The 25223-nt window shown below is 53.5% G+C and overlaps 1 protein-coding gene across 2 annotated transcripts; it reads right to left on the bottom strand.

Moving 5' to 3' along the window:
• Positions 1 to 2236: 2236 nt before the first annotated feature.
• Smg9 (SMG9 nonsense mediated mRNA decay factor) lies at positions 2237 to 24939 on the bottom strand. 2 transcript variants are annotated; one of them, XM_087576076.1, is made up of 14 exons: positions 24681 to 24939; positions 21576 to 21731; positions 19408 to 19482; positions 19066 to 19330; positions 18886 to 18983; positions 17297 to 17409; positions 10104 to 10215; positions 8502 to 8597; positions 8196 to 8281; positions 4690 to 4796; positions 4046 to 4153; positions 3800 to 3928; positions 3477 to 3621; positions 2237 to 2709 (listed from the first exon to the last, which is right to left on the bottom strand). In XM_087576076.1, the coding sequence occupies exons 2-14, from the start codon at positions 21723 to 21725 to the stop codon at positions 2631 to 2633; spliced, it is 1563 nt and encodes a 520-aa protein (XP_087432202.1). In that variant the 5' UTR covers positions 21726 to 21731; positions 24681 to 24939; the 3' UTR covers positions 2237 to 2630. The 2 variants fall into 2 exon arrangements, with proteins under 2 accessions (XP_087432202.1, NP_001014265.1); NM_001014243.1 differs by lacking the exon at positions 24681 to 24939 and adding an exon at positions 24511 to 24579.
• Between the last annotated feature and the right edge of the window lie 284 nt (positions 24940 to 25223).

The raw sequence follows: 25223 nt of genomic DNA, 5'->3' as shown, positions 1-25223 counted from the left end.
CTGCCAGGGCAATTGCTTCTACTCCATCTGTTCTGAGACAAGCACAGACTTCCCTGTCTCCAGAAGTCCAGGGCTTCTCAGGTCTGGGATGGCGTTGGCAGGTGTGGGCTCTGGGCTGGGTGAAATATTTCCACCTTCCAGCCGAGGTCCAGAGTAGGATAAGGGGTTGTTTAAAGTCACATCTTGTGACTGGACTAAACCCCACAGTTGGCTCATATCACACTGGTGACAGAGGACAGCCACATATGTAAATTTGGAAACTTGGGGGCTCCGTGAAATCTGCATTTTCAGAGTCAGCAGAGGCATGATCGAAAAAATGTCAGATGGGGAAAGCAGATGCCTAGACAGGTCTGGTCACTCGCTGAAGGCCATGTGCAGTTGGTGGGGCTGAGGTCTGCACAGAGGCCTGGGTGGCCTTTCTGGCTGCAGTGTTGGCCATCTCAACACCCCTCCTAGAGAAGGGCTATCCACAGCTCACCTGGTTAGGTAACAAGGCGACTTCCAACCTGTTGAATGCTGGGCAGAGGGACTGCTCAGGAACCCGGACACGCTGGCCAGCTCTAGAGTCATCACCTGACTCCTTGCCAGACAAACTGAGCAATGCAACCAGTTCTTCCATAAACCAAGACGCCACTGCTGAAAGCCACACGTGTGCCCTGGACACAGATGGCACCTCCTTCGTTATCCCTGTTGGACATGGAGCTGATCCAGCTGTACGGTAGGGACCACAGGACACAGATCTGTCCCAGGCTGGGTGGTGTCAGGACTGGAACTCAGGCTTTCTCTCCGGAGTGAGGTTTGGTTGTTGGCCTGCTTCTCTTGCCCTAGTCGGGTGCAAACTCCTTACCCAAGGCCACTCCCTGTGAAACCTGGATGAGCTTAGGTTGGTCTGACCGTGGATGCCTGAGACAGGGTCTGATCTCTGTGTAGCCAATGCTGACCTGGAAATTGTGACCCTGCTGCCTTGATGGTGCTGGGGCTACCGATGCGTGTCACTGCCTGGCTGAAACAGGTTTTGACAGGGAAGAACAGGCTACCTTGGGTGGAGGGGGCAGCAGGGTTTCTGCAGTTGGGGGCCTGGCATTTGGAATCACTTTGTGAGGGTACAGCCCCGAAGGATTTTAAGACATCCCAGTGTCCTCCTATTCCCTTCTGACTGGTACTGAGCACTCGAGATGTTGAAGCGAGAACGTGGGTCCTCCAGAGCAAATTCTGGATTTCCCCAGGATCTTCCAGTACAAAGTGTGATAATAGAGGAGCTTAAATTCCGTGTATCGTGTCTGTGAGGGTAACTGGCACGGCTGAGCAGCCGTCCTGCTGCTGGTGGGGCTTACACTGTGATGGCCAGTTACGAAGGCCAACTAGGGCCAAGCAAAAGGTGCATCCAGCAGTGCTAACTCAACAACCAAAGCCCCCAAAGGGATGGGATGCTGATTTTGATTACGCAGGGTTACGGTAAACAGTACAGGTGAGATGAAAGACCCAGTTGGGAAGGAGTGTGCGGACCTGTGGCCCAGGACTGCAGCCGATGCAGCAGCATGACTGCCCAGTGTACTTGTAAAATAGATTTATGAAAGTCTCTGCTCAAACAATAACACAAGTCATCTGCATGGGGCAAGGACCCGAGGGAAGTCTGGGTACAGAGTGCCATGGTGTGCCTTGGGTCTCGGACCTCCCAAACCGAGCTCTGCTCTCTGCAGACCTGCATGGACTCCCCACTTCCAGCCTGCCCTCCACTGCTCCCCTCAGCTATGCCTGTTCAAGAGGCTCCTGGATGCCCCTTATATGGGAACAGAACAGGAAGGACAATGCCTCCAAGGAGATGGGAGGCAAAGGGTAGCCAGGCAGGCTGGTGGCTGTGGTGTGGACCGAGCTAGGCTGACCTGAGGTCTATTTTGGGAGGCAGAAGTGAGAAGGACCAACCACTGTGTGAGTGAGCAGGGGTCTGAAGGCCGGGAGACAGAAGCTGTTACCAAGTCAATGGGTCCATAAGGGAGAGAGAAGGGGCTGGGATAGGGGCAAACACAGCACATTACAGGATGGCCTTATTTATTTAGGCAGGGTCTCATGTGAGAGGCTGAAGCTGGCTTTGAACTCTTGATCCTCCTGTTTCCATCATCTGATGGGCTTATAGGTCACCGCACTTGACAATTCTACCTTTTCTGCCTAAGGCAGGCACTAGTGACAGGATTAGCTGCTGCCCTCCGTCCGAGAAAGAACAAACCCCAGAGCAGGCTCCTATGACCACGTTTATTTGAACCATCAGATCCTCGCCCGTGAAAAGCTCTCCAGCCTCAACCCTGTTTCCCTGGGAAGGCCTGGAGTCTGACTCAGTGGGGTCAGGCTTCCTGGGGACATGCTGACTCTTCCTCCTGCTGGTCTCTATGGAGATTTGGGAAAGGCTGCTCATACCAGGCTGGGGGTGGGATCTCTTGGTCACCCTGTGAGCAGCCCCCATGTGAGGGAGGGGCTGGCCTCAGACACCTCGAATCTCTGGCGGGAAGCCAAGCCACGATCCCTCTGCCAGGCCTGTTACTCTCCTCCCCTGCTGGAGGATGGCTGTACCCTCACTGTCCACCGGACAGCCCACAGGACAGGGAGGTCCCCTGCATGCTGCTCCTCCCTCGGCCTCAGGCCAGCAAGCGGCTGTACTCTGCCAGGGCTGAGGACTTCTTCACCCCATCCCAGATTCTGGCAGCATAGTGGAACCTGTGGGTCAGAGTGGGAAACCAAGGCCCAAATAAGTTCCAGCTCACAAGTGAGCTTCCCAGAGCCTTCAACCAATGGCTCAGCCAATGGCCAGAGCCGAAGCCCTGTCCTTAGAGTCTGCGATTGGGTCTGCCTGTGCTCCCAACCCCGCAGACTGCAGAGGTAAGGGAGTGAGGCTGCTGCACCAGGCCATGCCTCTCTCCCATCCAGATCTGCCAGCAGTGGGCGGGGCTTCCAGTAGGGTAGGAGAGTGTGCCACCAGCAGACAGGCGGGAGCCAAGCACAGCACCTGTGGGGGGCACTCTCGATCTTGAATAAATCTCCAAGCTTAACCAGGCTCACTGATCTTTCTCCCAGCTAGTGAGTGGCCAGTGTGTGACTTTGCTATGTGACATTTCCTTTGAGCCTAAATATCTGTTTTTGAGACAGGATCTCACTTTGTATACCACACTGGTCTGAACTCACTATGTAGCTCAAGTGGGCCTTGAACTCACAATGATCCTCCTGCTTCAGTCTGGAGTGCTGGGACTATAGACATGAACTACCATGCCCTAAATGTCTTCCAGAAAACAAAACAAAACAACCCTCTATCAAGCCCGAGAGGCCCTTGGGTTAGTCACACACAACTGCCCCCTGCTGGCCCAGCAGAAGTGCTACAGGTTACCAAGGCCAGGAGAGCTGGAATTTACTGAGGTTCCCCCACCACAGAACCTTCCAAGTTGCACTAAGTGGGTGCCTCAAATGCACCCCATTCCAAAGAACCTCACCAGTTCTTCTCCGTGAGGATTGTGTGCGACAGCTGTGGCCGAGCCATTGACATCACCTGGCTGCGGAGCTTGCTGACCAGGGACTGGAAGCTAGGGTGACCTCGGTACCCAGGCAGCAGGGAGAAGAGGGGGCTGGATCCAGGCCCTGGAACAGCGGGGTGGGTATTTCAGAGTTTTGCTTCAGAACAGCTCTTCCCAAACCTCTCTAGCACTGAAACACATGGTCCTGAGAAAGGCCCCAGTACCAGTGGCAAGGCAGAATTCCCCCAACCCAGGGCAGGTTGTCCCCCCCATGACCCAGTTGTCCCCTGGGGCAACTCTACCTGCTCGAGGTGGGTTCTCATTCTCAGCTTCACTGTCCATGAAGGGCACCAGGAACAAGTTGACCTCAGCGTCCAGGAAGTCGGGCGGCAGCCCTGGGAAGATGTTGCACTGCAGCATGGACAGCGTCCCTGAGAAGCAGATGCTTCAGCTGCAGCCTGAGCTGTGGGCTGGGGTGGGGGACTGGCAGGTGGGAAGGCTCATCTGGGGAGTGGCATGGACTCTCTGAGAAGCTTGGGGAGGCTCACCCTTGTAGCGCAGGTGGGAATGTGCCATAAGCTGGTCAATCATTAGGTGCATCTGACGTAACTTCCGGGGACAGAAGTCCTCCCTACGTGCCTTGTTCTGCAGGAAGACTGGGTGGGAGGGTGCAGCAGTGAGACAGACAGCTTGGCCTCACCAGGTCCCCACTAGTTCAGGCCACTCAGTGTTTGTGAACAGGGCAATGCTGGGGACCCAGACACAAGCCAGACCTGAGTTCTTCATCTAGCATCCCTAGTCTGATGGAAAGACAGACGGAGACAGCTGTGTGGTCAAGGACATTACAGGAGACAGACTCAAAGGGCATAGTGCAGCGACCTGAGGTAGAAAGATCAGGGTATGTGCATGTGTGTGTGCACATGTGTGTGTGTGCAGGAGCACAATGCTCAACGAGCAGCATCAGGGAGGGCAGAGCATGCAGAGAAGCAGGACACAGGACTGGAGGGTGAGCAGGTCATGGGGCACCCATATCAACCCAGGGCTTGTTTCTGCAGCCCTGGGATGCCCAGGACACAGAAGCAGTGTGGGTCAGAGAGGAAGGCCCAGCTAACCCTTTCTGTCCCCTTTCCCAATATCGAAGCGCTCCCCAGGTCTCTCTTGCCCATTGCTCTGGCCCCAGAGCGGCTCTCACCGAGGTGCGGGTAGTACTCAGTGCCCTCATCCGAGCCTGCCGCGCTGCTGGACTCATGGCTGGGGGATGGAGTCGATGGCTTCACCATCTCTGCTGTTTGCAGGAACCTGAGGGTTTGGAGTGAGGGGCTGACATCAGGCATGCCCGCCCCCTCCCACATCCTGAGGAGGACTCCCCTTGAGATGATGAGAGCCACAGCCCTGCACATGCAACTTCGGAGTTATAACAGCCCCTGGACACCTGTACCATCTGTGTGTGTGTGTGTGTGTGTGTGTGTGTGTGTGTGTGTGTGTGTAAGAAAGTCAGGTTTTATCAGCACCTGTCTGTAGTTCTAGCCACTTGGGGTTTGAGGCCAGTCTGCTCTATGCAGAAACCAGTCCCCCACAACAACAAAAAAACAAACCCCGACAAACCAAGCATAAAACCAACCAACAAACCCAAAAACCACTTTCTGACCAGTTTTAGGTTCACAGAGGAGAGCAGTGCGCCACATTCCTCCGTGTGCACCCAGCAGACTGATGTGCCGTCACCTCAGTCACCCAGTCCTCCCTGCACGCCGTGGTCAGCTTGGTGACCTCTGTGCAGACACTACAGTCGAGAAGATGCATGTGGGCAAGAGGACTGCAGCACAGCGGGGCCGGGTGGGTCCCCTGTGGTCCGTGCTGTGACTGTTCACCCCAGTCCCTACCCTGCCTACTCCCATCCCTGCCCTGCCCCCAGGCTTTGCCTCCTCCACGCTGTCACATGACTGCAATCGCACACTCTGCAGCCTTCCACACTGGCTTCTTAACAATATGAATTTAAGGCTCCTCCACTCCTTTCATAGCCCGACAGTTCCTTTCTCTCCAGTGCTAACTCCATTGTCAGGATGGACCCACTTCATCATTCAGCCACTCGCAGGCGTGCTGGCGGCTTCCGGCGCCGTTATGAACAAAGGTGCTATAAATACCTGTGCACAGGTCTTTATGTGGACGTATTTTCACTTCGTGCTATTTTCCAAGTGTGTAGCAGTAAATAAAACAAACCTGTTATCTAATGGAAAATGAGACTGCTAAGTGTTCGGGCATTCACCTAAGTGTTTACCCACAGTTGCGAGGGCCACCTGCAGACCATGGGCCCCACAGAACACAAATCCCACAGAAGCCGCCTGCTCTGCCTTCTTCCCACCTGTGCGCCCAGTGCTTGGCATGGGCGGCTTTAATTTACTTGTAGGAATGAGCGAGCAGGGGAAGCTCCAGAACTGTATCACTCTTGCTGCAACCCTAGCAAGACTGTTTCTGCTGTTGGGGAGACCCACCATGCAGCCCCATCTGGAGTTGGATATCCAAGAGCAAGTCATTTAGGAATATGAGGCTGTGGCCCAGGCCTTCTGCAGCTGCTACTACGACTGTGTGTGATGATGAGTAACACGAGGTGGGGGCCGGATAACAAACCCATGCTATGTTGCATTCTGATTCAATGGTAATACAGTGTTTCCAATGTGCTGAAACAGAACTGGCCAGGGTAATTAGGGTTTAACAGTTCCGATATACTTTACAGAGAGTCTTCAAAACTGTCAGAATCCGCACAATGTGACATTTCATGTTAGTTCACTATTGAGGATCATTTGACCACGAGCCATGTCTGCTCCTGACGGTACCCCCGTCGCGGCTCAAAGGGGAATTGAGCATCTTCACCTCCAGCTGAGGTTGCTTATTGTGGAAGACAGCCACTGGGCAGGAATTGCCTACTTCATCTGCAGACAAAATACAGTCCAAAGAGGACAAACACATGTGGGACAGTCGACTGCTAAGCTCTGCCGACACAGGTGAGCGGGTGAGCTAGTCCTTCCCGTTCCTACTCCACTGCTGGGTCTGTCAGGTCGTCCTGGGCCACAACGCTGAAGACCGATGTTCCCACGTCACAAGAAATCAGGGGGCTGTCCAGGTGGTCAGCCGTCTCCACAACTGTTTAAGTTTTAGAAGCTGTATTTTGTGCTTCTCACGTTTTCAGGTAATATTTAATTCCTTTTGAGTTTCTGACAGGATTGAATACTAGTTATAGTCTCACAAGCAAACAAGTTGTTTAGCATTGAGATAGGATATGGATTTGAAAGGGTGGTTTTCAGATGGTGATGCAAACTAAAACCAGAACGGAACTCAAGTTACAGAATTCAGACTCTAAGGTGGGACAGATACTAGAGCACTCTATCTAAACTGACAAATATGACAGACTGGTGCTAAGTGTGTATTATATTTTACCATTTACTAACTATAAGGATTGTGCTCAATTTATATCTGAGGGAAAAGGGCCTTTTAATTGGACAAAAAGGGAGGGGAAATGTTGCAGGTTGCCATGGTGCTGTTTGTACTTTGATGTTAATTCTGCTTCCTCAAGAAGAGCTGCCCCCCCCTCCACAAGTAGACCACAGACTCAGGTGACCTCCCCATCCTGATTGGTCAAATAAATGCTAGAGCTGATCGATGATTGGGCAGTGGAGGGGAAAGGTGGGACTGGCGGAGGGAGAAAGACACAGGAAGAGGCGACAGGAGGATGGAGCCGAACGAGATGGCTTAGAGGAGCTACAAGTGCCAAGGGGTCTCATGGCTTGGGACTAAGTTAGGATAGTGATAGACCTGCCCAGTCTAGGCGTGTAGAGTATAAATATAATATATATCGTATATATTTGTATATGGTTGTGTGTTTTTAATACAGGCTTGCTGGGTAAGAAATTAGCACAGCACACATGCCTGCTGCAGACACAGCTGGTGGAGACCAAGGCTCCAAGGACTGAAGAAGCCTGGCCCCGTGTACTCTGCACCAGCCTAGGTCAGACTGCATGTAGGCTGGGATCCTGCACCGAGGGAGGCCATCAGACCTGTGGTGTCCCTGCAGAGTGGCAAGGTGCCATGGTGGGGGTTGGGAAGAAGAGGGAAGGCCTGAGGTTGGGCATCAGAGAGGATCCGCAAACAAAGCACTTCCGGCCAGGGACAAGAGCATGAGGAGGAGCGCCGTGTGATTGAGCTGCATGGCTACTGCATGGCTAGCCAGATGCCCGGGTGTCCTTCCTGATGGTGTGGAGCCCTATCCCGGCAGCACAGAAAGGGCATCCCCTCTACTCTGAGAAAGGTGAGGCCTGTGAAGGGGGTGTGTGCTTTGCAGGGGTGCTGCACAGGCCTTTCCTCCACATAAAACTGCCATTTTCATGACTTTAGCTGGGCCCACTGGCAAAAGACCACCATGGCTTGGCCTGCTGACCACCGGCTCCCCTCCCAGGAGGGGTGGGAAGCTATGAGACCCCTCCTAAGCTTGTCTGAAGCTCTGCCCTACTGCACTGGGTGGAGGCTGCGGAGGACTAGGGAGGGAGCTCCATTGCACAGCCATGGGGAAGCAGCCATCCCTGCCACAACCATTGCCTAGTGCCCACCGGGGAGAAGACAGCAGACGACTTTGGTGGGATCGATCTACCGTAGGCTGCTGAGTGGGACGGTGAGGTCCTGGCCTGAGGCTCCGTCCTCAGCACTCACCTGTACAGACTGAGGTCCGTGAACCAATCCTGCACGACGATCACCACGTGGCAGACCGTGAAGAGGAAGGCAGCTATCTGCAGGGACTGTGGGAGCGGGGACACAGCTGCAGGGCCAGCAGGGAAGGCTGTGGCACACTTCGCTTCTTTCTGTGTGCAACACTGTGGCCTGTTTCCTTACTGGCCAGCCCTAAATGTGGCCAGGTGGGAAGCAGTCTGACTGCCTCAGGCCGGGTCTGCACCTCAGCCAGAGCTGCCCCTTCCCCACTGCCCAGCCTCTGGCAGGCAGGCTCTCTTAGCCCCTCACCTGCATTTCCACATAGGTGTGAGGGAGGTTATACTCCGGAGGCAGTTTGCGGTCGTTATTGATGAGGTGGTCCAAGATGGACGGGCTGAGGATGGGCTGCAAGATATGAATAGTGAGGGAAGGGGAGGGGAGGGGAGGGGAGGGGAGGGGAGGAGGGGAGGGGAGGAGGGGAGGAGGGGAGGGGAGGGAAGGGGAGGTTACCATGGAGTAAGTTCTGAGAGCATAGGCAAACCCTGCCTGGGCAAGGCAGGCCACTTCTAACTAGTGCAGGGCTGGCAGCAAGAGGAGCTAACCACTGCACTCCAAAGCAGACGCATCTTTCCAGGAGTTTCTGAGTCAAGCCTTGCTGTTCTCAAGGGCCTGGTGCCCAAGGCAGCTCCTGGTAAATTCACACAGCTTGAATGAGCCCCATCCCCTCAACGACTCTTTGTTGGCTGTCTCATGTGTTTCCAAAGCTTTGCTGAAATAATTACTTAGGTCAAAAAAATGATTAGTGTGAAACCTGGTGTGGATTTACAAATTACATCAGTGCATGTTAGAGAACCAGTGGTTCTGAATGTTCCTTAAAGTCACAGTCAACTTGCAAACTCAGTCTGACAGTCTCACTGGCTCTCAGCAATCTGCGAGTTGTTCTGGAAGGTGCTGTCAGTCTGGCCCTATTTCCCAGAACTTTCCTCTCTTCTCTCACCTCTGGCCTCTGACCTGGCCCAGCTTGTGTGCAGGTCCTTGAATTCCTGCATCAAGCCCTCCTCAGACGGCAGATTTCCACTGTCATCAGAACCCTGCTCTGCCAAGAGGGAACCAACAATGTGCTGGGCGCAGGGAGTGGGGGAGACGCGCAGCAGCCAGTCACACTACAAGGGAGGTGACATCAGTGGCACCAGAGGCTGGAAATGTCCCAGAAGCATGAACCACAAGAGTCTTCAGAAGGGAGGCACGGGCCAGGCAAATAGGCAAAAGCACAGAGACTGTTCTCGGACCCCAGTACTGACAGCCACGAGCATCCAGCTCAGGTCACCCTCAGGCTTACGCTACTGCTAAGACTTTACTCTCTGAACCTCCCTGGCACGCAGGGAGGCAGGGTGACTCCCCTTTTCTAAAACTCAGGGGCAGAAATAGAAAAGGACCTGACCAAGACCACACAGGTCAAGAGAACAGACTGAGACAGAGCGAGGCCCTGCTGAGTCGTCACGAGGGTGAGGATGGCAGCCCGAAGGCTGCAGTACACAGAGCCTGACTCCAGGCTGAGGTGCTGAGGAGAGCTGCTCAGGTTTCCATGGCAGGTCAAGCCTGAGCAAGAACCTCGTCCTGGGTGTTGGCCGAGCACTGCGCTGGACCACTCCAGTGACTCCCCAGAGCTCCCAAGAGGCAGAGCCCACATGCACGCCGCTGTCAGGTAAGAGGAGGCCAGGGGGAGAGCTTAACTTTAGGTCACAGAGCTGATAAGACTGAAGTTCAGGACCTGGACCCACACAGACCCAGGCCACCCCTGAAGGCTTAGAGACCCCTCGATCCTTCAGGCCACAGTGCAGAGGTGAACGGAGGAGGCCACACTCTGATAGGAGGGTGCAAAGGGCCAGGGAGAGGGGCTGGGGCTGGCACCTGCGTGTCTAGGAAGACAATCCGCTCTTGGGTAATGAAGAAGTCAATGCCGCTGGTCTGGTTGCCCCCTCGTTCCTTCATCTCCGCACTCTGAGCCCGGAAGACGTACGCCCTGTGAGGGGAAAAACGAGGGCTGCTTGAGCTTTCTGGCTCCTCTCCTCTCATGCCCAGAGAATAACCCGAGAGGTGGACATTGGAGCTGAGACTCTGCCAGCCCCAGGCCTTCCATCCGTGGTTATGGTTGGGGGATGACGACATGTTTGTTACCACGCAACTTCACTCCAACACACAGGTACATTCAGTCCAGCTAAGGGAGTCAGCAGACTCCAGTGTGCACAGGCAGAGACTGCAGAGCTCCACTCTGTCCTCCTGGCCCTTAAGCCCTCCTGCCTGTTTGCTATTTGTAAAATGGAGAGGATGAGGGCAGAGTCATGGTGTTCATCTTTAATCCCAGTGCCAGGAGGTCCAGGCAAGCCGACTTCTGCGAGTTCCAGGCTAGCCCAGCCACACAGTGAGACTATGTTGTAAAAAAATAATAAAAATAGCCAGGCACTATGGTATGTATCATTAATCCCAGAACTCAGGAAGCAAGGGCCGGTCAATCTCTATGAGGCCAGCCTGGTCTACACGGTGAGTTCCAGGCTAGCCAGGGCTACCCATGAAGACCTCGTCTCATTTTTTTTTTTTTTAATGGAAGCAATGATAGAAGCCAACCAAGTATGCCTGACCTTTGGTCTGTGACACCAATGTCTCGCCATCTACAAAGCTCAGGACTGTGCACTTAGGCTAGAGAGCTGGGTCCGTGGTTAGGAGTGTCCTGCTCTTCTAGAGGACCTGGGCTTCATTCCCAGCACCCAGGTGAGGTGGCTCATGACCAACCTCGCCTCTGGCAACGGGGCATCCCCTTCCCTTCTTTGGCCTCATGGCCACCTACATGTGTAAATAAAAATAAAAATTTAGGGCAGGAGAGACAGCTCAGTGGTTAAGAGCGAGCACTCACTGACTGCTCTTCCAGAGGTCCTGAGTTCAATTCCCAGCAACCATAGTGGCTCACAACCATCTGTAATGGGATCTGATGCCCTCTACTGGTGTGTCTGAAGAGAGCCACAGTATACTAGCATAAATAAAATAAATAAATCTTTAAAAAAAATTAAAACAGAGAATTACATATTTCAGCTACAAAACTGGAAAGTGGTTTAAGTTATTTAACACCTTGTGTGGGGCTGTGTCCATAGCCATCCTGGGTTACATGTGGTCTGTAGACTGAGGGTTGGACCCATTTGATTCTGTGCCCCAAGGCCTGCGGCTGCTGTGAGGCTAACATACACGAAAGCCCTCAGACCATCAAAGCAACTGCTCTTGTCAATCACCAAGCACCAGGGCATAGCAGAGAAGCATCTCCACCCTGTGCTTCCTGTTAGTGGAGCCGGGACAGCATTTGCTGCTTTCAGTCTGAAGTCAGGATGACAGGACCGGCCTCGGCAGGAGGTGGTAGGGGTGGGATGGGGTGGAGTAGAGGGGGCTCTTACCGCATCCTGTCCTGAAGATGCCTGCATGGAGCAAGTGTCCTCTACTCAGTGAACACTGCAGAAGCCCCTGCCCCTGCTGCCACTGGGCAGACCCCAGGACAGAGCATCAAAGGAGCCAGTGCCACTGCTCCAAGACTTCCTTCTCTCTCGCTGGGTTTGTTCCCCAGCTCACGTCTGCCTAGCTCACTAACTGTGGCGCCCGGGGCCTAGGAGGAAGGAGGAATGTCGATGGGATGGGGCTCTGCTGTACGGAGGGAAACAGCGGTGCTGTGTCAGGAAGGACATGTGGTGAGAGGACAGAAGGACACACAGCAGGGCTGTTACGGGTTGTGGCAAGGGCAGCACAAAGGGCAAAGCTGGGGTAAGAGGCAAGAACAGGCCAGGCTGAGACAGGAGCGCCAGCTGGCAGAGGCACGGAGACCTCTCTTCATGGAGCACAGGTAGGAGTTGCGGTTGGGGTGTAGGAGCCTCCCACGCCCTGAAGCAGGGAGCCAAGGAAGAGATTTTGGATGGAAAGCATCTCTGTGCTGCTGTGTACAGGACTACAGGAGGGGCACGGCCTCATTTCCCCACCTTTTCTCACAGTACCACAACTGAGACCATAGTCCCTCTCCGGGCAGCTACCTAGGCAAGTGCTCTATCACTGGGCTGACTCCCCTTCCTGTTTGCTCGTAACTCACACTGTCCTTGAACTCACATGTGGCTGAGGATGACCCTGAACTCACTATGTGGCTGAACTCACTCATGTAGCTGAGGATGACCTCAAATGCCTGATCCTCCTGCTTCCACCTCCTGAAATCTGGGACCCAGGCCTGCACCACATGCCTGGCTGTTACCATACTTCAGCAAGCCAAACAGCTCCACCGTGCCAGATGGATTCTCTTTACAAACTTCCCAGAAAACAATCCCACAAGGCAGGCTAAGGCAGTCATGCGTATTGTGTAACCCAGCACCAAGGACAGGGGCTGCGACGCAGGGAGAATTCAGTACACATTTGCTGAAGTGAGGGAAGGCAGAGACTGGCTCAGTGGGTCTTGACATCCGTCCAGGGAGGGGATAGGTGGGAGCAGGGGCTGCGAATGCAGTGAGGGAGGCAGATGTAAATCAGGTGAGTCCTCCAGGAGCTAAGAGAGCCAGAACCAACGTCTACTGCACACACGGTCAGCATGGGTATAAAGGGTAACTGAGTCCATGTCTTCTCAGTTCCGGAGGCTGAGGAGAGCACAGGCTGTGCCTGCTGCTGAGGGGACATGGGAGAGGCTACCCAGGAGCTATAGCAGCACAGCACAGGATGGCCCAGGCCACAGTGCCCCCTAACCTTTTCTGGGTCTCCACTAGGCCCTGAGACCTGGTGAGAACTACGGGCCCTTTCCCTGGAAGAAAAATGTGACATCAAGGCAGAGGGACTGTGGTAAAGAAGCCAGCCTAGGCTATGTAGGGAGACCTTGTCTTAAAGAAACAAAACACAGCCCTTATCCCTAAACAAAATCCAACCACAGTAAAACTGTGAGACTCGGAACACACTCAAGGGCTCCAACACCCATCTGTGCTGCTAAGGCACCTTCTGTGGAGAGCCTAGCCCTAGCTCCTGGAGACAGCATGGCCCTTACTGTGTCTGGTGCTGAGACCTTTCCTGTGCTGGCTAGTTTTGTGTCAAGTTGACACAAGCTAAAGACATCTAAAGGTTTTGCTTCAGTGGAGGGAACCTCAATTCAGAGACTGCCTCCATAAAATTGGGCTACAAACAAGCACATACAACATCTTTAAAATCAGTTATGGATGCTGGAAGGGCCCAGCCCATTGTGGGCGGCACCATCCTTGGGCTTCTGGTCCTGGGTTCTATAAGAAAGCAGGCTGAGCAAGCTAAAGAAGCAAGCAGTTCCTGCCCTAGGTTCCTGCCCGGGGCTTCCTTCGATGATAAATTCTCTCCTCCCAACTTGCTTTGGTTACGGTGTCCAGTACAGGATGAGAACCCTGGTTAAACAAAGTTGGTACCAGGAGCAGGATACTGCTCTGGCAGACCTGACTATGTCTTGGGGGAAGATTATGGAGGGACTCTGGAACTTTGGACTGAATGCCTGAGTGCTGAGGTCTGGTTTGTTGCTATGTATTGTGATGCTAAGTGCAGGTCCCCAAGGCCTGGTTGCCGTAGGGGCAAGCAAGTCTAGCACAGACCCAAATGACCTATGTGACCTTGCCCACAAGTTATCCCTGATTGGTGAATAAAGATGCCTACAGATGGGCAGAACTGAGGTGGACAGGGCTTGGGGTTCCCAGGCTTGAGGCTGGAGGAGTCTACAAGGAGAGACAAAGAGGAAGGTAAGAAATGCAATCTGCGGGTTAGGAGTCAAGGCAGCACAGCCCTAAGGACTGGCCAATTAGAGTTAAGAGCAGCCCAGGTGAAACACAGTAATAACTCGGGGTCATCGATAGGAAATAGATTTTACTAGCACAGAGGGTGGTTATCTGCCTAGCTTTAGTGCTGATAAAGGTTTATTGTAAATAATAAAAGTGTTTGCCTTTTATCTGGGAACTGAACGATCAAAGGCAGGTTACAAGCCCCTAACTGAGATTAAATATTTTCTCTCAACTTCATGGAGCCTCAGTGGGCTGTTGTGTGGGATCTAGAAAGATAAGAAAGTTAACAGTGCGGGGGTTGGAGAGATGGCTCAGTGGTTAAGAGCACTGATTGCTCTTCCAGAGGTCCTGAGTTCAAATCCCAGCAACCACATGGTGGCTCACAACCACCTGTAATGAGATCTGATGCCCTCTTCTGGTGTGTCTGAAGACAGCTACAGTGTACTTATAAATAATAAATAAATCTTTAAAGAAAAAGAAAAAGAAAGTTAACAGTGCAAAGGACGGAGGCCTGGCTGGGAAGTTTCAGAGGAAAGTGGGAAGGCTCTATGGGGGCCATTATTTGGTTTTGAATTAAGATTCTGTGGCTCTGGTCAGCGGGGGCTGGCTGAAGACCAGCTATGATAACACGAGACTTGCACCACTGAAGCGAAACCTTTGCTTTAGGGACAGCGGATGCTGGTCGGTTAGAGCTGAAAAACTAGCCATGACTAAGAAGAGACCAGAATCACTGAGGTGAAATCTTCCAGGAAAAACTTCCAAGATTCAGCACTCTGAAGTGTGCTCCAGAGGTAGCAGAGGTTGTACCTTGCACCAGTGTCAAACTTGGCAGTGTAAGGCTCACCCAGGTGGTGCTGGCACTGAGGGCATGAAGGGGTCATGAAGAGCAGCTGAGGCTTAGGCCCTGTGAGAGGCTGGGAGAGGCCACTGGTGAAGGTGCAGCCTCAGTGGCAGTTGAAGGCCCAGGACTGAAGGGATCATGCAAAGGACTTGAGGCTTGGCGCCATGAGGAGAGCCTGTGAGAGGCTATGGGTAAAGTGCAGCCCCACTGCAGCAGACTCAGTGAGTGCCATGGGACGACCACAAGAGCAGCAGCAGCAGCAGTGGAGTGGAGCCAGCCAGAGCCTAGAAGTCACACTGTGTGTGCGGCAGAGGGCAGCACTGGAGAAGTGGCTCAGGCCTTTGGAGGAGCCCAGAGATGGCGAGTGAATCCCCTGCATCATTATTCATCTTGCTGGTGTTCGTCTGACTGTGACTGTGACTGTGACCTGGTTCTTCCCTCCTGAAGAATGTACTTAACTTAATTTTGATTTTTGCAGGAGCTCACAGTTGAGATTCTGAACTTTTAAGAGATTTTGGGGTTTTTAAAGAGATGGATATTTTAAAGGGACTTAACTTTTAACGTGTTTCAATTTGTAAGAGAGAGGGACTTTTAAAGTTAATGTAACTTGGGGGTCACTGAGAAAGGAACAGTGGTGGTTTAACAGAGATGCTTGTTGTCAAGCTGACAAGGGCTCAATTGTGATGGCTGTTTTTGTGTCAACTTGACACAAGCTAAAGTCATCTGAGAGGGACCCTCGATTAAGGAAAAGCCTCACACGATCATGCTGCAGGCAAGCCTTAGGGCAGGGGTTCTCTTCCTTCCTAACTCTGACCCTCTAATACAGCTCGTATTGTGGTGACCCCAACCATAAAATTACTTTTATTGCTATTTCATAACTGCAATTTTGCTATTGTTATGAATCATAACATGTGAAAAAGGTCGTTCAGCCCCTGAAACAGTTGAGACCCACAGGAGAACCGCTGCTGTAAGGCATTTTCAGATTAGTGATTGATGGGGGAGGGCCCAGTCCACTGTGGATACAGTCCATCCAAAATGGAGTGGGTCCTCCCACGGCTGGTGGCTCTGGGCGATATAAGAAAGCAGACTGAGCAGGCCAGGGAAGGCAGCCAGTAGGCAGCACCCACCATAGAGATAGTCTGTGAGTCAGCTCCTGCCTCCAGGTTCTGGCTCTGTTTGAGTTCTTGCTCTGACTTCCTTTGATGATGAGCTACAATGTGGAAGTGGAAGTGAAATAAACCCTTTCCTCCCCAACTTGCTCTTGGTCATGGTTCATCACAGCAATAGTAACTCTAAGACATACCCCACCCCACCTCACCCCATAATTTGAGTCTTCCTTTGGTCTTTTCCAGTTCTTCTAGTCCCCTTCCCTGCTCAGTTGTGTGGGGGAGAGAGGAGGGTCCAGAGAGAGGCACTGAGCTGAGTCGGCCTTTAAGAGATGGTAGAGAGAGCCTGGTAGACATGTGTGTGACCATGTGTGCACGACAGGGAGAGATGGGGCCTATGTGACTTAGGCTGTGTGCCAGGTCACTCTGCGGGTAGGGGTGCAGGGCTTAGTTAATGCGCCGTACATGTGACAGGGGTCACTTGCCCCACTTGTATCTGGAGAGCTTAACTCTAGGAGGGCCAGGCTTCGCTGACAGCACAGCAGCACGGCTCTGCCCAGGTCAGGATGTAGCTTGGGTCCTCCTTCCTAACCTCTCCTGAGTCTAACCCTATCATTTACCTCATCATACCTCCCCCACTGAAGACCCACGCACAGGCCAGGCACCTCATACCTAGTCCTTCCCCACACACAGAAACACAGGAGGACAGGGACTAGTGCAGAATCTGCTCCCCCAGATCTCTTTCCTTGCCCTATCTCCCAGATCATGAGGCACCCTTCTTAACTCTTGGGCTCTGTGCCAGCTGCGCCATCCTTTTAAACTCCACTGAGGGGCTGGACAGATGGCTCAGGAGTTGAGAACACTGGCTGCTTTTCCAGAGGACCCAGGTTCAACTTCCAGTACCCAAATGGAGGCTCACAACCATCTGTAACAGCAGTTCAGATCTGAAGCCTTTTCCTGGGCACCAAGCACACAAGTAGTACGTACACCGTACACACACACACACACACACACACACACACACACACACACACACGTACATACAACACCCAAACGCATTAAAATAAAATAAATGCACTTGAACAGCAGATGAGCTGACTTGCCCGAGGTCAGCTAGGGGAGATCTGGCACTTAAGCCTGTGGCAGCCGCCACCTTTCAAAAGCCTTAGTGACTTTATTCCCCTTCCTGGCTGGGAGCTAGACTCAGCTAGCCCACACTTTTCCTATCTGTGAAGGTGAGGCCAGGGAGGGGTAGCCACTTGGAACCCCTGCAGTTCCAATACCCAGTTGGTCTTCCCCATGGGTGTGTCACCTTCCCCTGCTCCCCCAGCCTCCTCCAGCCCTCCCAATGCCCCTCACCTCTGGTCTTCCTCTGGAGTGTTTGCTGACAGCAGTGACATGACCATGGACTTGCCTGTCCCCTGGAGGCCTAAGACACCGACCACTAACACGTCCGTCTGATCCAGCAGGTACTGGGGGGCAATGGGGAACATGAGCCTCACAGCCTGACAGGGCAGCCAGGACCCTTTAGCGGGCTCACCCACCCACTTGGTCAGTCCCTGTCCCTTCATCTGGACAAAGTGGCAGGTTCATATGTAAGGACCCACAGCCTAGAGTCAGGGAAGCTGAGCGAGGAGAGCCTCCTGTGTCTATAGTCACACAGCCTGACTGCACAGGGCCACACCGACCTACAGGGTCCAGGCAGAAACAACAGGAGCAGGGAGGGCTGCGAACCAGTTACTTGGGAAGGAGAGGAGAGGCAGGCAGGCAGGATGGCCCAAGTCAGGTCCCCTGCTCAAGGCAGAGGACAAGTGGCAGCAGATCAGAGCCAAGTGGCTATGTCTGGAGCCGGTCTATAAACACCTGCAACCTTTGCCTCCAGGCCACCAGCTCTGCTGATCTTTACCACCAGGGGGCAGAGGAGCCTCTTCCAAAAGCCAACTGATTTGCTGGCAGTTATCCAGAATCACCAGAGGGACTCAGAATAAAGACATTTGGCCCAGGGCCAGGGTTTAATGAGCCTCTGTACCTTAAAGTCAAACTACCCAAGACTGGGTGTTCACTGTGGTAGCCTGAGTGCATGTGGCTATTTCACTTCATTAAACTGAAACAAAACTGACAATTCTGTCTTCAGCCCTAGGGGGTTACAATGTCAAGGGCTTGTTCAGTAGCCCTGTGCACTGAGGCTGCCACACTAGATAGTTCAAACAAGCCACTTTATCACTGCAGAAAGGGTCATTGTGAAGCAAGCAGGCAAAGCCAGGTAATGCACAGCTCTGGTGTGCAGCACTAACAGGCTCTGGCTAAGGGGGTGGGAGGGGCAGTCCTTCCAGAGTGTGCGCAGCTGTGGGAAAGTGCCAGAGCAGAGGCACAGGCCTACCAATGTGAGGCTCTAACTAGAGCAAGGGCTGCTGGGAAGGAGCCTCTGCTTGGTACCATGAGGACAGCGCAGGGTTGGACATAGGAGTATGGGAGCAGGGTCAGGACCTTCCTCTGGTGTGCAAAGGCACAGGAGTTCTGGGGTATAAGGCAGCAGGGGTATCTACCAAGAGATGTCAGAGCAATCGGGTTTCAACCTGCCCTGGCGTCACAGGCCCGCCATCAAGCTCTTTAGGAGGTTGAGGCAGGGGACAGACAACTCAAGGGTCAGTCTAGGCAACCTAGTAAAACCCTGCTTCTGAACCAAGAGTCAAAAACAGGCTGGGGCTGGAGCTCAAGAACAGAAAACTTGCCTAGCATGCACAAGGCCTGGCTCAGTGCTCAGCCCCTTCACACTGTCAACAGACCATGACTTTCGACTACCAGCCCTCTAAGTTAGATGAAATTCAGGCCCGATTGATGGGAACTTCTCTCAGGGCCTTAGGGCTGTTCTGGATGGGTATGGACAGAGGTGCGGGACCTGGGGAGGCTGTGGACAGAGGTGCGGGACCTGGGGAGGTGGTAGGTACCTCAATGGCGCTGTCACACCAGTTCATCTGGTCGTCTACCAGCTTGATGCTGTGCTTCATGCGCTCCGGGGGTAGGAGCTTAGCCTGGCCCACCACAGCTGGATGGAGAGAGGAGACAGGACAGTGAGGGTCTCTGTGAGACAGGAGCTGGTCCCTGCCCACCTTGTGGGGTCCACTCACGGTCCATGGCAGTTGGGGCAGCAGTGCCCATGCCCCGGTTCTGAATCTGGTACACAGGCTGTGTGGGTCTCTGCCCCTCCTTCTCTCCTTTTGGTGGTGCAGGGGCCGTGGGGGGTGGTGGGGCAGTACCTTCGGGGGTGGAAGCCCCTGTTGCAGCCACAGGCCCCTTCCCCTCCTCACGTGGCTTCATGAGCACAATGGGTTTCTCCAGTGGGGCTGGGGCTGGCGGTGCAGCTGGGGCTGTACTAGGTGGTGGCTGCTTTGACTGTGGGTACAAGAAGGTTGTCAGCCACTGGGGAGCCCTCCTATCACCCCCTCCCTCCTGAGGTTCTCGATGCTTACCCGCTCAGCTGGAGGCTTTGAGAGGATGATGGGGGTTTTCTGCATGACGTTGGTGCTGGGGTCTTCGCTGCCATCCTGAGGAGAGGGAATGCCGGTGTTGCTCCAGAGAGCCTCCATGGTGCCTCCCCACCCTACCCAGCAGGGGAAACTTCTGGGTTGTTTGGAAAGTCAGTTATGTCAATGAGGTTGTGCTGGGACAAAGGACGGGTGACATGATGTCTTGCTAAAGACTGCTTTCCTGAGGCAGACCCAGGTGAAGGGATTTTGATACAGCAAAGATGTGGAAGGATCCGTGGTGAAGGAGTATAAACATGACCCCGCAGATGGTGGGAGACGGGCACTGAGCATTGCTTCGGTTTATCCACCTCGCTATTCTTTGCTGATGACGCACATGTACTGATTCGCCTTACACTGCATTGTTGCGCTCCTCTTGTGGTAACACCTCCACCACTGAGAGAACCTCATGCTCTCGAGGTTCCTGCAGCAGCTTGTCACTTCCGTGGCCTCACCCCAGGCTAGTTAGTCAGCCTTGCAGTTTCTTCAGGATTGAACTACAGCTGCTGGTTCATGTGTATCTGCCTGCCTCGAAAACAGGTCTGTGGCTGCTGATTCATATTTGGTGTTTGCTACAGTACTGAACTGCTGACCGAGAGGACTGAACTCACCCCCAAAGAACTATTACTGAACAGGTCCACTTGCCCCATATCCTAATAACTTTTAACTTTTCTCTTCTACACCTCTGCTGGGTGGTATGGGCTAGAGGAGAGGTTAACACCTATTAAAAGTAGGCTACAAAAATGTATGCCTACATACCCAGGTGCTGGTACCTACCACTCCTTGAGGCTAAGAAACCCATATACAGAACCTGACTCTAGACTGACTTCCTTACCACTCCCAACAGCTTCCTCTGCTGGACCACACTCATGCAAAGCAGTGAGGACTTGGAGCTTGGCAGCTGGGGTGGGAACATATTCTTACTGGTAATCCAAGTAAGACCTAACCTAAGTAACTGGTAACCCACTCCTATCTGTTCAACTGTGGGGGTGAGGCAGGAGCTCCACTATCACAGGATTAATATAGGACAGTGGGGAACCGCCTGTGTATTTATTGTCCAGTAGGACAGCTGACACATGGCAGATGCTTTGCTATCCTGGTTGTCAAGCCTTGGCCCTGCCCTGCTCTCACAGGCTAATGGACTCCTTCCTCTTGCCTCTGGACCACCCCTAGTCTAGAGGGGCAAGATCCAAGTTTCAGGCTGCTTCTGCCTAAGGTTACTGTGGATCCTCGCTGGACTGTATCTCCTTAAACCCCGACAATTTACTGGCTCACAGGCTCGGCAGAACCCCAGGATTACCCAAAGTGCTTTGGCAAGGACAGTTCTGAGAGAACAACCGCAGGATAGAGGCTGAGGGTGGGGGGTAACAGTGTGCTCATGAGGCAGGGACAGCTAAGTAACACACACACACACACACACACACACACACACACGCATGCACACACACACATACACACACGCATGCACACACACACGCATGCACACACACACGCATGCACACACACACGCATGCACACACACACGCATGCACACACACACGAATGCACACACACATACACACACACACACACACACACACACACACGACAGAACTGCAGGAAGAGGTTACAGACAGATATAAGGCGGGTGTAAAAAGGCTTGCAGAGGAATTCACAGCGGCTTCTTCAGGGATTATAGCTGACACTGTGGGAAGACCAGGGCATTACCCCGAGAGCTGTGCGTGATACAGAGCCCACAGGGTCCCAGGGTGCCTGCGAAGGACCGGGAAGCACTCTGAGAAGCAGGGGCACATGATGCCAGGTACTGCTGATGGTGGCATGCGACTCTTTAAAATGGAGGCTGTCTCTAGCCTCCAATGCAGATCCTCTCTGTCAGAGCCCAAGCCCTGTCAGAGCCTGTGGTGTCTGAGCCCACCTCCTCTTGGTTCTCCTTTCTGCTGCAGCCTCACTGGCCACAGGTCTTCGATGGCTATGCCATCAAAACGGGCCCTTTATTCCCCCTCCCCCTCCCTCCACTCCTGACATGTCCACTGCCCCTGGACATGAGCTTGTGGGGGGGGCTCAACTAAACTGGAGCCACTGGAATCCTGCACGCCATCTTTGGGATCACTCACCCGTCTCTCTCTTTCCCAGGGGGCAATGTAGTCTCTTTCCCGACCGCCAGGCCCAGAAAGATTCTGGGGGCCACTGGAGCCTGGCTCTTTCCACCTCCGCCGCCGCTCTATCCCGTAGAGCCCAGGCTGACTGTGCCCAGACTCCGACATGGTCGCCTGGAAGGACAAGGAGACTTTGGTGCGATGGGAATCCGCCCTCTCCATGAGGCTCATGACGGCTTGAAGGTTCCTCCTTGTAAAAGGAAGCTCTGAGCCCAGTGGGTAAAGGTGCTTCCCCGCAAGACTGACAACCTAAGTTCAATCCCTGGAATCCATGGTAGGAGAGAATGGGCTGATTCCACACACAAAGTAACCAATGCTCTGGCCTCCAGATACCTGTACTCATCACACCCATCTGACTACTCTTAAAAACAACAAAACCAAAACCCACAAACAAACCAGAGGCTGGACAGATGGCTCAGCCCCGAGAGAGTGTTTACCGCTCTCGCAGAAGGCCCAAGTCCTAGTTCCAGCATCCACACTGGACAGCCCACCAGCATCTCTAACTCTGGCTCTAGGGACCCACTGCCCTCTTCTGGCTTCCTTGGGTACTGCATACGCGTGCATGGAACCACACACATAGACACACACAGAACAAACAGCCCCGACTGAAGAGGTGTGGCTGAGGCGGCAGCTGGCTGCCAGTGGCCTCCTAAATATGCCGACTTCTCCCATTCTGGTGAGGCTGAGCGTCCAGAACACACGACTCAGCTTCTTTTGCAATTAGGTGTTGTGGCAAATGGTGTGGCAACAGAAGGGTGTCTTGGGAGCATTCAGAAACTCCCCTTTACAGGAGCAGGTCCATGTCTTTTGCCTTTTCCTCCTCTTGGCTAAAAGGGTTTTAGGCAGCTACCCTGACCTTCAAGGCAACTTAATGGAAATCACGGTAAAAGACGACACAGGTGTTGGCAGTCCACCCTGAAGCCAGTGAGAAAGAAACCTATGTCTCTTTTTTGGGACCAAAACTATTTGCCACTATTGAAATGCTCCAACGGGAATACAACTTACAGGAGCACAGTCACACAGAACTGGGACAGTCTCCTTCCCCAAAGGCGATGAGTCCTTTTCTCACAAGTCCCCAGTGGAAGGACTCTTGATCACTCATTCATGTGTGGGGACGGTGGTGGGGCTGAGACCCACGGGCCCTTTCACCCACCTGGTCCCACTAGGTTCCCGTGGACTTCCCTTCTGCTCCAGCTGGTCAGCCCTCCCTTCCTCTGGACATACGTCTCTCCACTGTCTAGTCCTCAACGTGTTCTGGACTGTAGGACCATGCGACCTACTCTCCACCACTGTGTTATCTGTTTCCAGGCCCCTGGGACCGGTGTCCTGGGGTCTTTACAACAGAATGGGCTCTAGGGACAGCCCTGGGTGCTCATGCCCACAGGACCCTATGGGCTGCCTGCTCTGGTTCCAAAGGTCAGGCTGGCAAACTGTGGCCCACAGACCAAATCTGCGGTCTTCCCCAGTTCCACACGCAAGCTCTCGTTGGAACCTGGCCCCAGAGTGACAGAGTAGTTATGGCTGCCTTCTGTGAACAGCAGAAGCAGTAGAGGTGGTGACTGTGTGGCCCTTAGGACCTACAAACCCAACATCTGTCCCTCTCATTGTGTTCCCTCAAACCCCTCCCCATGTTCACCTCAGGCCTCAATGACATCAGCGGGCTGCTGAGAAACACTAGAACTGATGGACGAGGCACTTTTGCTAGCCATGTGGGGGCTTGTCTAGCTCCTCTCAGGCCCGAGTGACCTCTCCCCAGCCACAAATGGACTGACCAAGGAGGACAAGGGCCTGCTAACAGATGCTTGCTGGAATGAGTCAGGTCTTAAATGACTGTTTACTGTCTAAGGCCCTCTCCCCACAGACTGGCACTCCGTCCTCCTCTGCAATTAACTGTCTGCTCCCCTATTATCCTGACGACCTCCCCAGTGCTTCAGAGTCCGATTCCCTGCTCCCATGGGGATCCTGTCCTCACACCAAAGTGTCTGTTCACTGTGACCAGCCCTCTTTCAGGTAAGTGAAGTGTCCACTCGCACGTTGCTCTGGAATCAGTATTTCAGTCTACCTAACAGCTCTTGTGGGGAACCATCCAGAACCTAAGACACCATCTACCTGCACTCTGGGACCTGTAATGCTGTTTCCAGAGTTCTCGGGGAGAGCTCTCCATGAACTACTAAGCTGGTGTAATTGTTTACTTACAGGGCTCTTACAGTGACCTCACAGAAACGAAGTCTAATCTGCATATTCTTGGGGTAGGAGCTTCCTGGGCTTCTTTGTGTGTGTGACACCTGCACACACATGCCTGTGTGGAAGCATGCACAAAGTCGTACCACATTTGTGGAGGTCATGTAACAACTTCTGAGAGACCATTTTCTCTTTCCATCCTGTAGGCTCCAGGGATGGAAATCAATTCTTTGGCCTTGTGGTGGCACCTGATAAAGCTATGGCACCAGCCCCACTTTGTTTTTCAGACAGGGTATCTAGTCTAATACGAATGGAACCTGGAGTCTATTAGGCTACACTGGCTGGCCAAGGCCCTTTGCACCTCTGCCTGTTTGCCTACCCACCACTAGGATCACGAGATCTGGCCACCACTCTCCACTCTTTATGTGGCTGCTGGGGATCAAACTCAGGTCTTCACGGTTGCAAACAAGCACTTCACAGTCTGAGCTGTCTTCCCACCCCTCTCAGATCTCAGGCGCCTCTCCTGGAGAATCTTCCAGAATTGACAAGTTGCTTTGTGTGTGTCGGCTTCTATGGGAGTATATCCAACAATTTCCTCCTGACGCTATTAGGAGGGTCATACTAGCGCTACAGGGACATTTTACAGTGACTATAATTTTCATTAATGTGTTCCTCCAGCGGGATACTTTAGTTTCCATTAATGTATTTGTACCTCCAACCAACGGCGCCACTAATCTGAGACCTTCAGGTTCCTTCTCCCATTGGCCAGACGCCCAGCGACTTTTCAACGGCAGAGCGGGGGCGGGGCTTGAATACGTCCCACCCCTCAAGCCCCGCCCCGTCGGCGCACCGCCTCTCGCAGACTCGCGCCGTCCCCCTTACCTAAGGCAGCTGCCGATTAGTTCCTGGGTCGCGGCGCGCGCTCTGAGTGACGGAGTGCAGCGTGGGCGGGGAAGGTCCTCCACAGCCACCTGTCCGGTAAATGGCGCCGGAAGGTCACAAGCGAGAGAGAGAGAGGCAGAAAAAGCGGGTGCCGGCTATTCCGGAACAGGCCTTGGTGTCCCGGAAGCTCCAGAGGAGGAAGAAGAGAAAGACACAGTACACAGCCCAAGTCAGGGCCCGCGCTGCTGGCTCGGCGCATGCGCCGAGGCGGGTGGCGCGAGCGAACCAAACGTGCGCTCTACATTGAGCATGCGTGACTGAAAGTGGCTGGTTTCAACACGCATGCGCGGATTACAGAGTAGGCGAGGGAGTCAATTGCGCAGAGAAGGCGCGTGCGCGTTGTTTCTTTGATCGAGCCTGCTGTTTCGCTGGGTGGGCAGCTCTGGAGATTTCGAGTTCGAATCCCGGGTCTTCTGTATTATTGGCCAACCGGTGTAGGATGCGGTGGAAGGGAGGGAATTAACATTCTTAACTGAGCAAGTG

Source organism: Rattus norvegicus, chromosome 1 (genome assembly GCF_021556685.1).
Source record: "Rattus norvegicus strain SHRSP/BbbUtx chromosome 1, alternate assembly SHRSP_T2T, whole genome shotgun sequence".
In the NCBI taxonomy this organism is placed as follows: Eukaryota; Metazoa; Chordata; class Mammalia; order Rodentia; family Muridae; genus Rattus; species Rattus norvegicus.
Note: the sequence above shows the minus strand (reverse complement) of the source record. Positions and strands in the feature narration are given on the sequence as shown.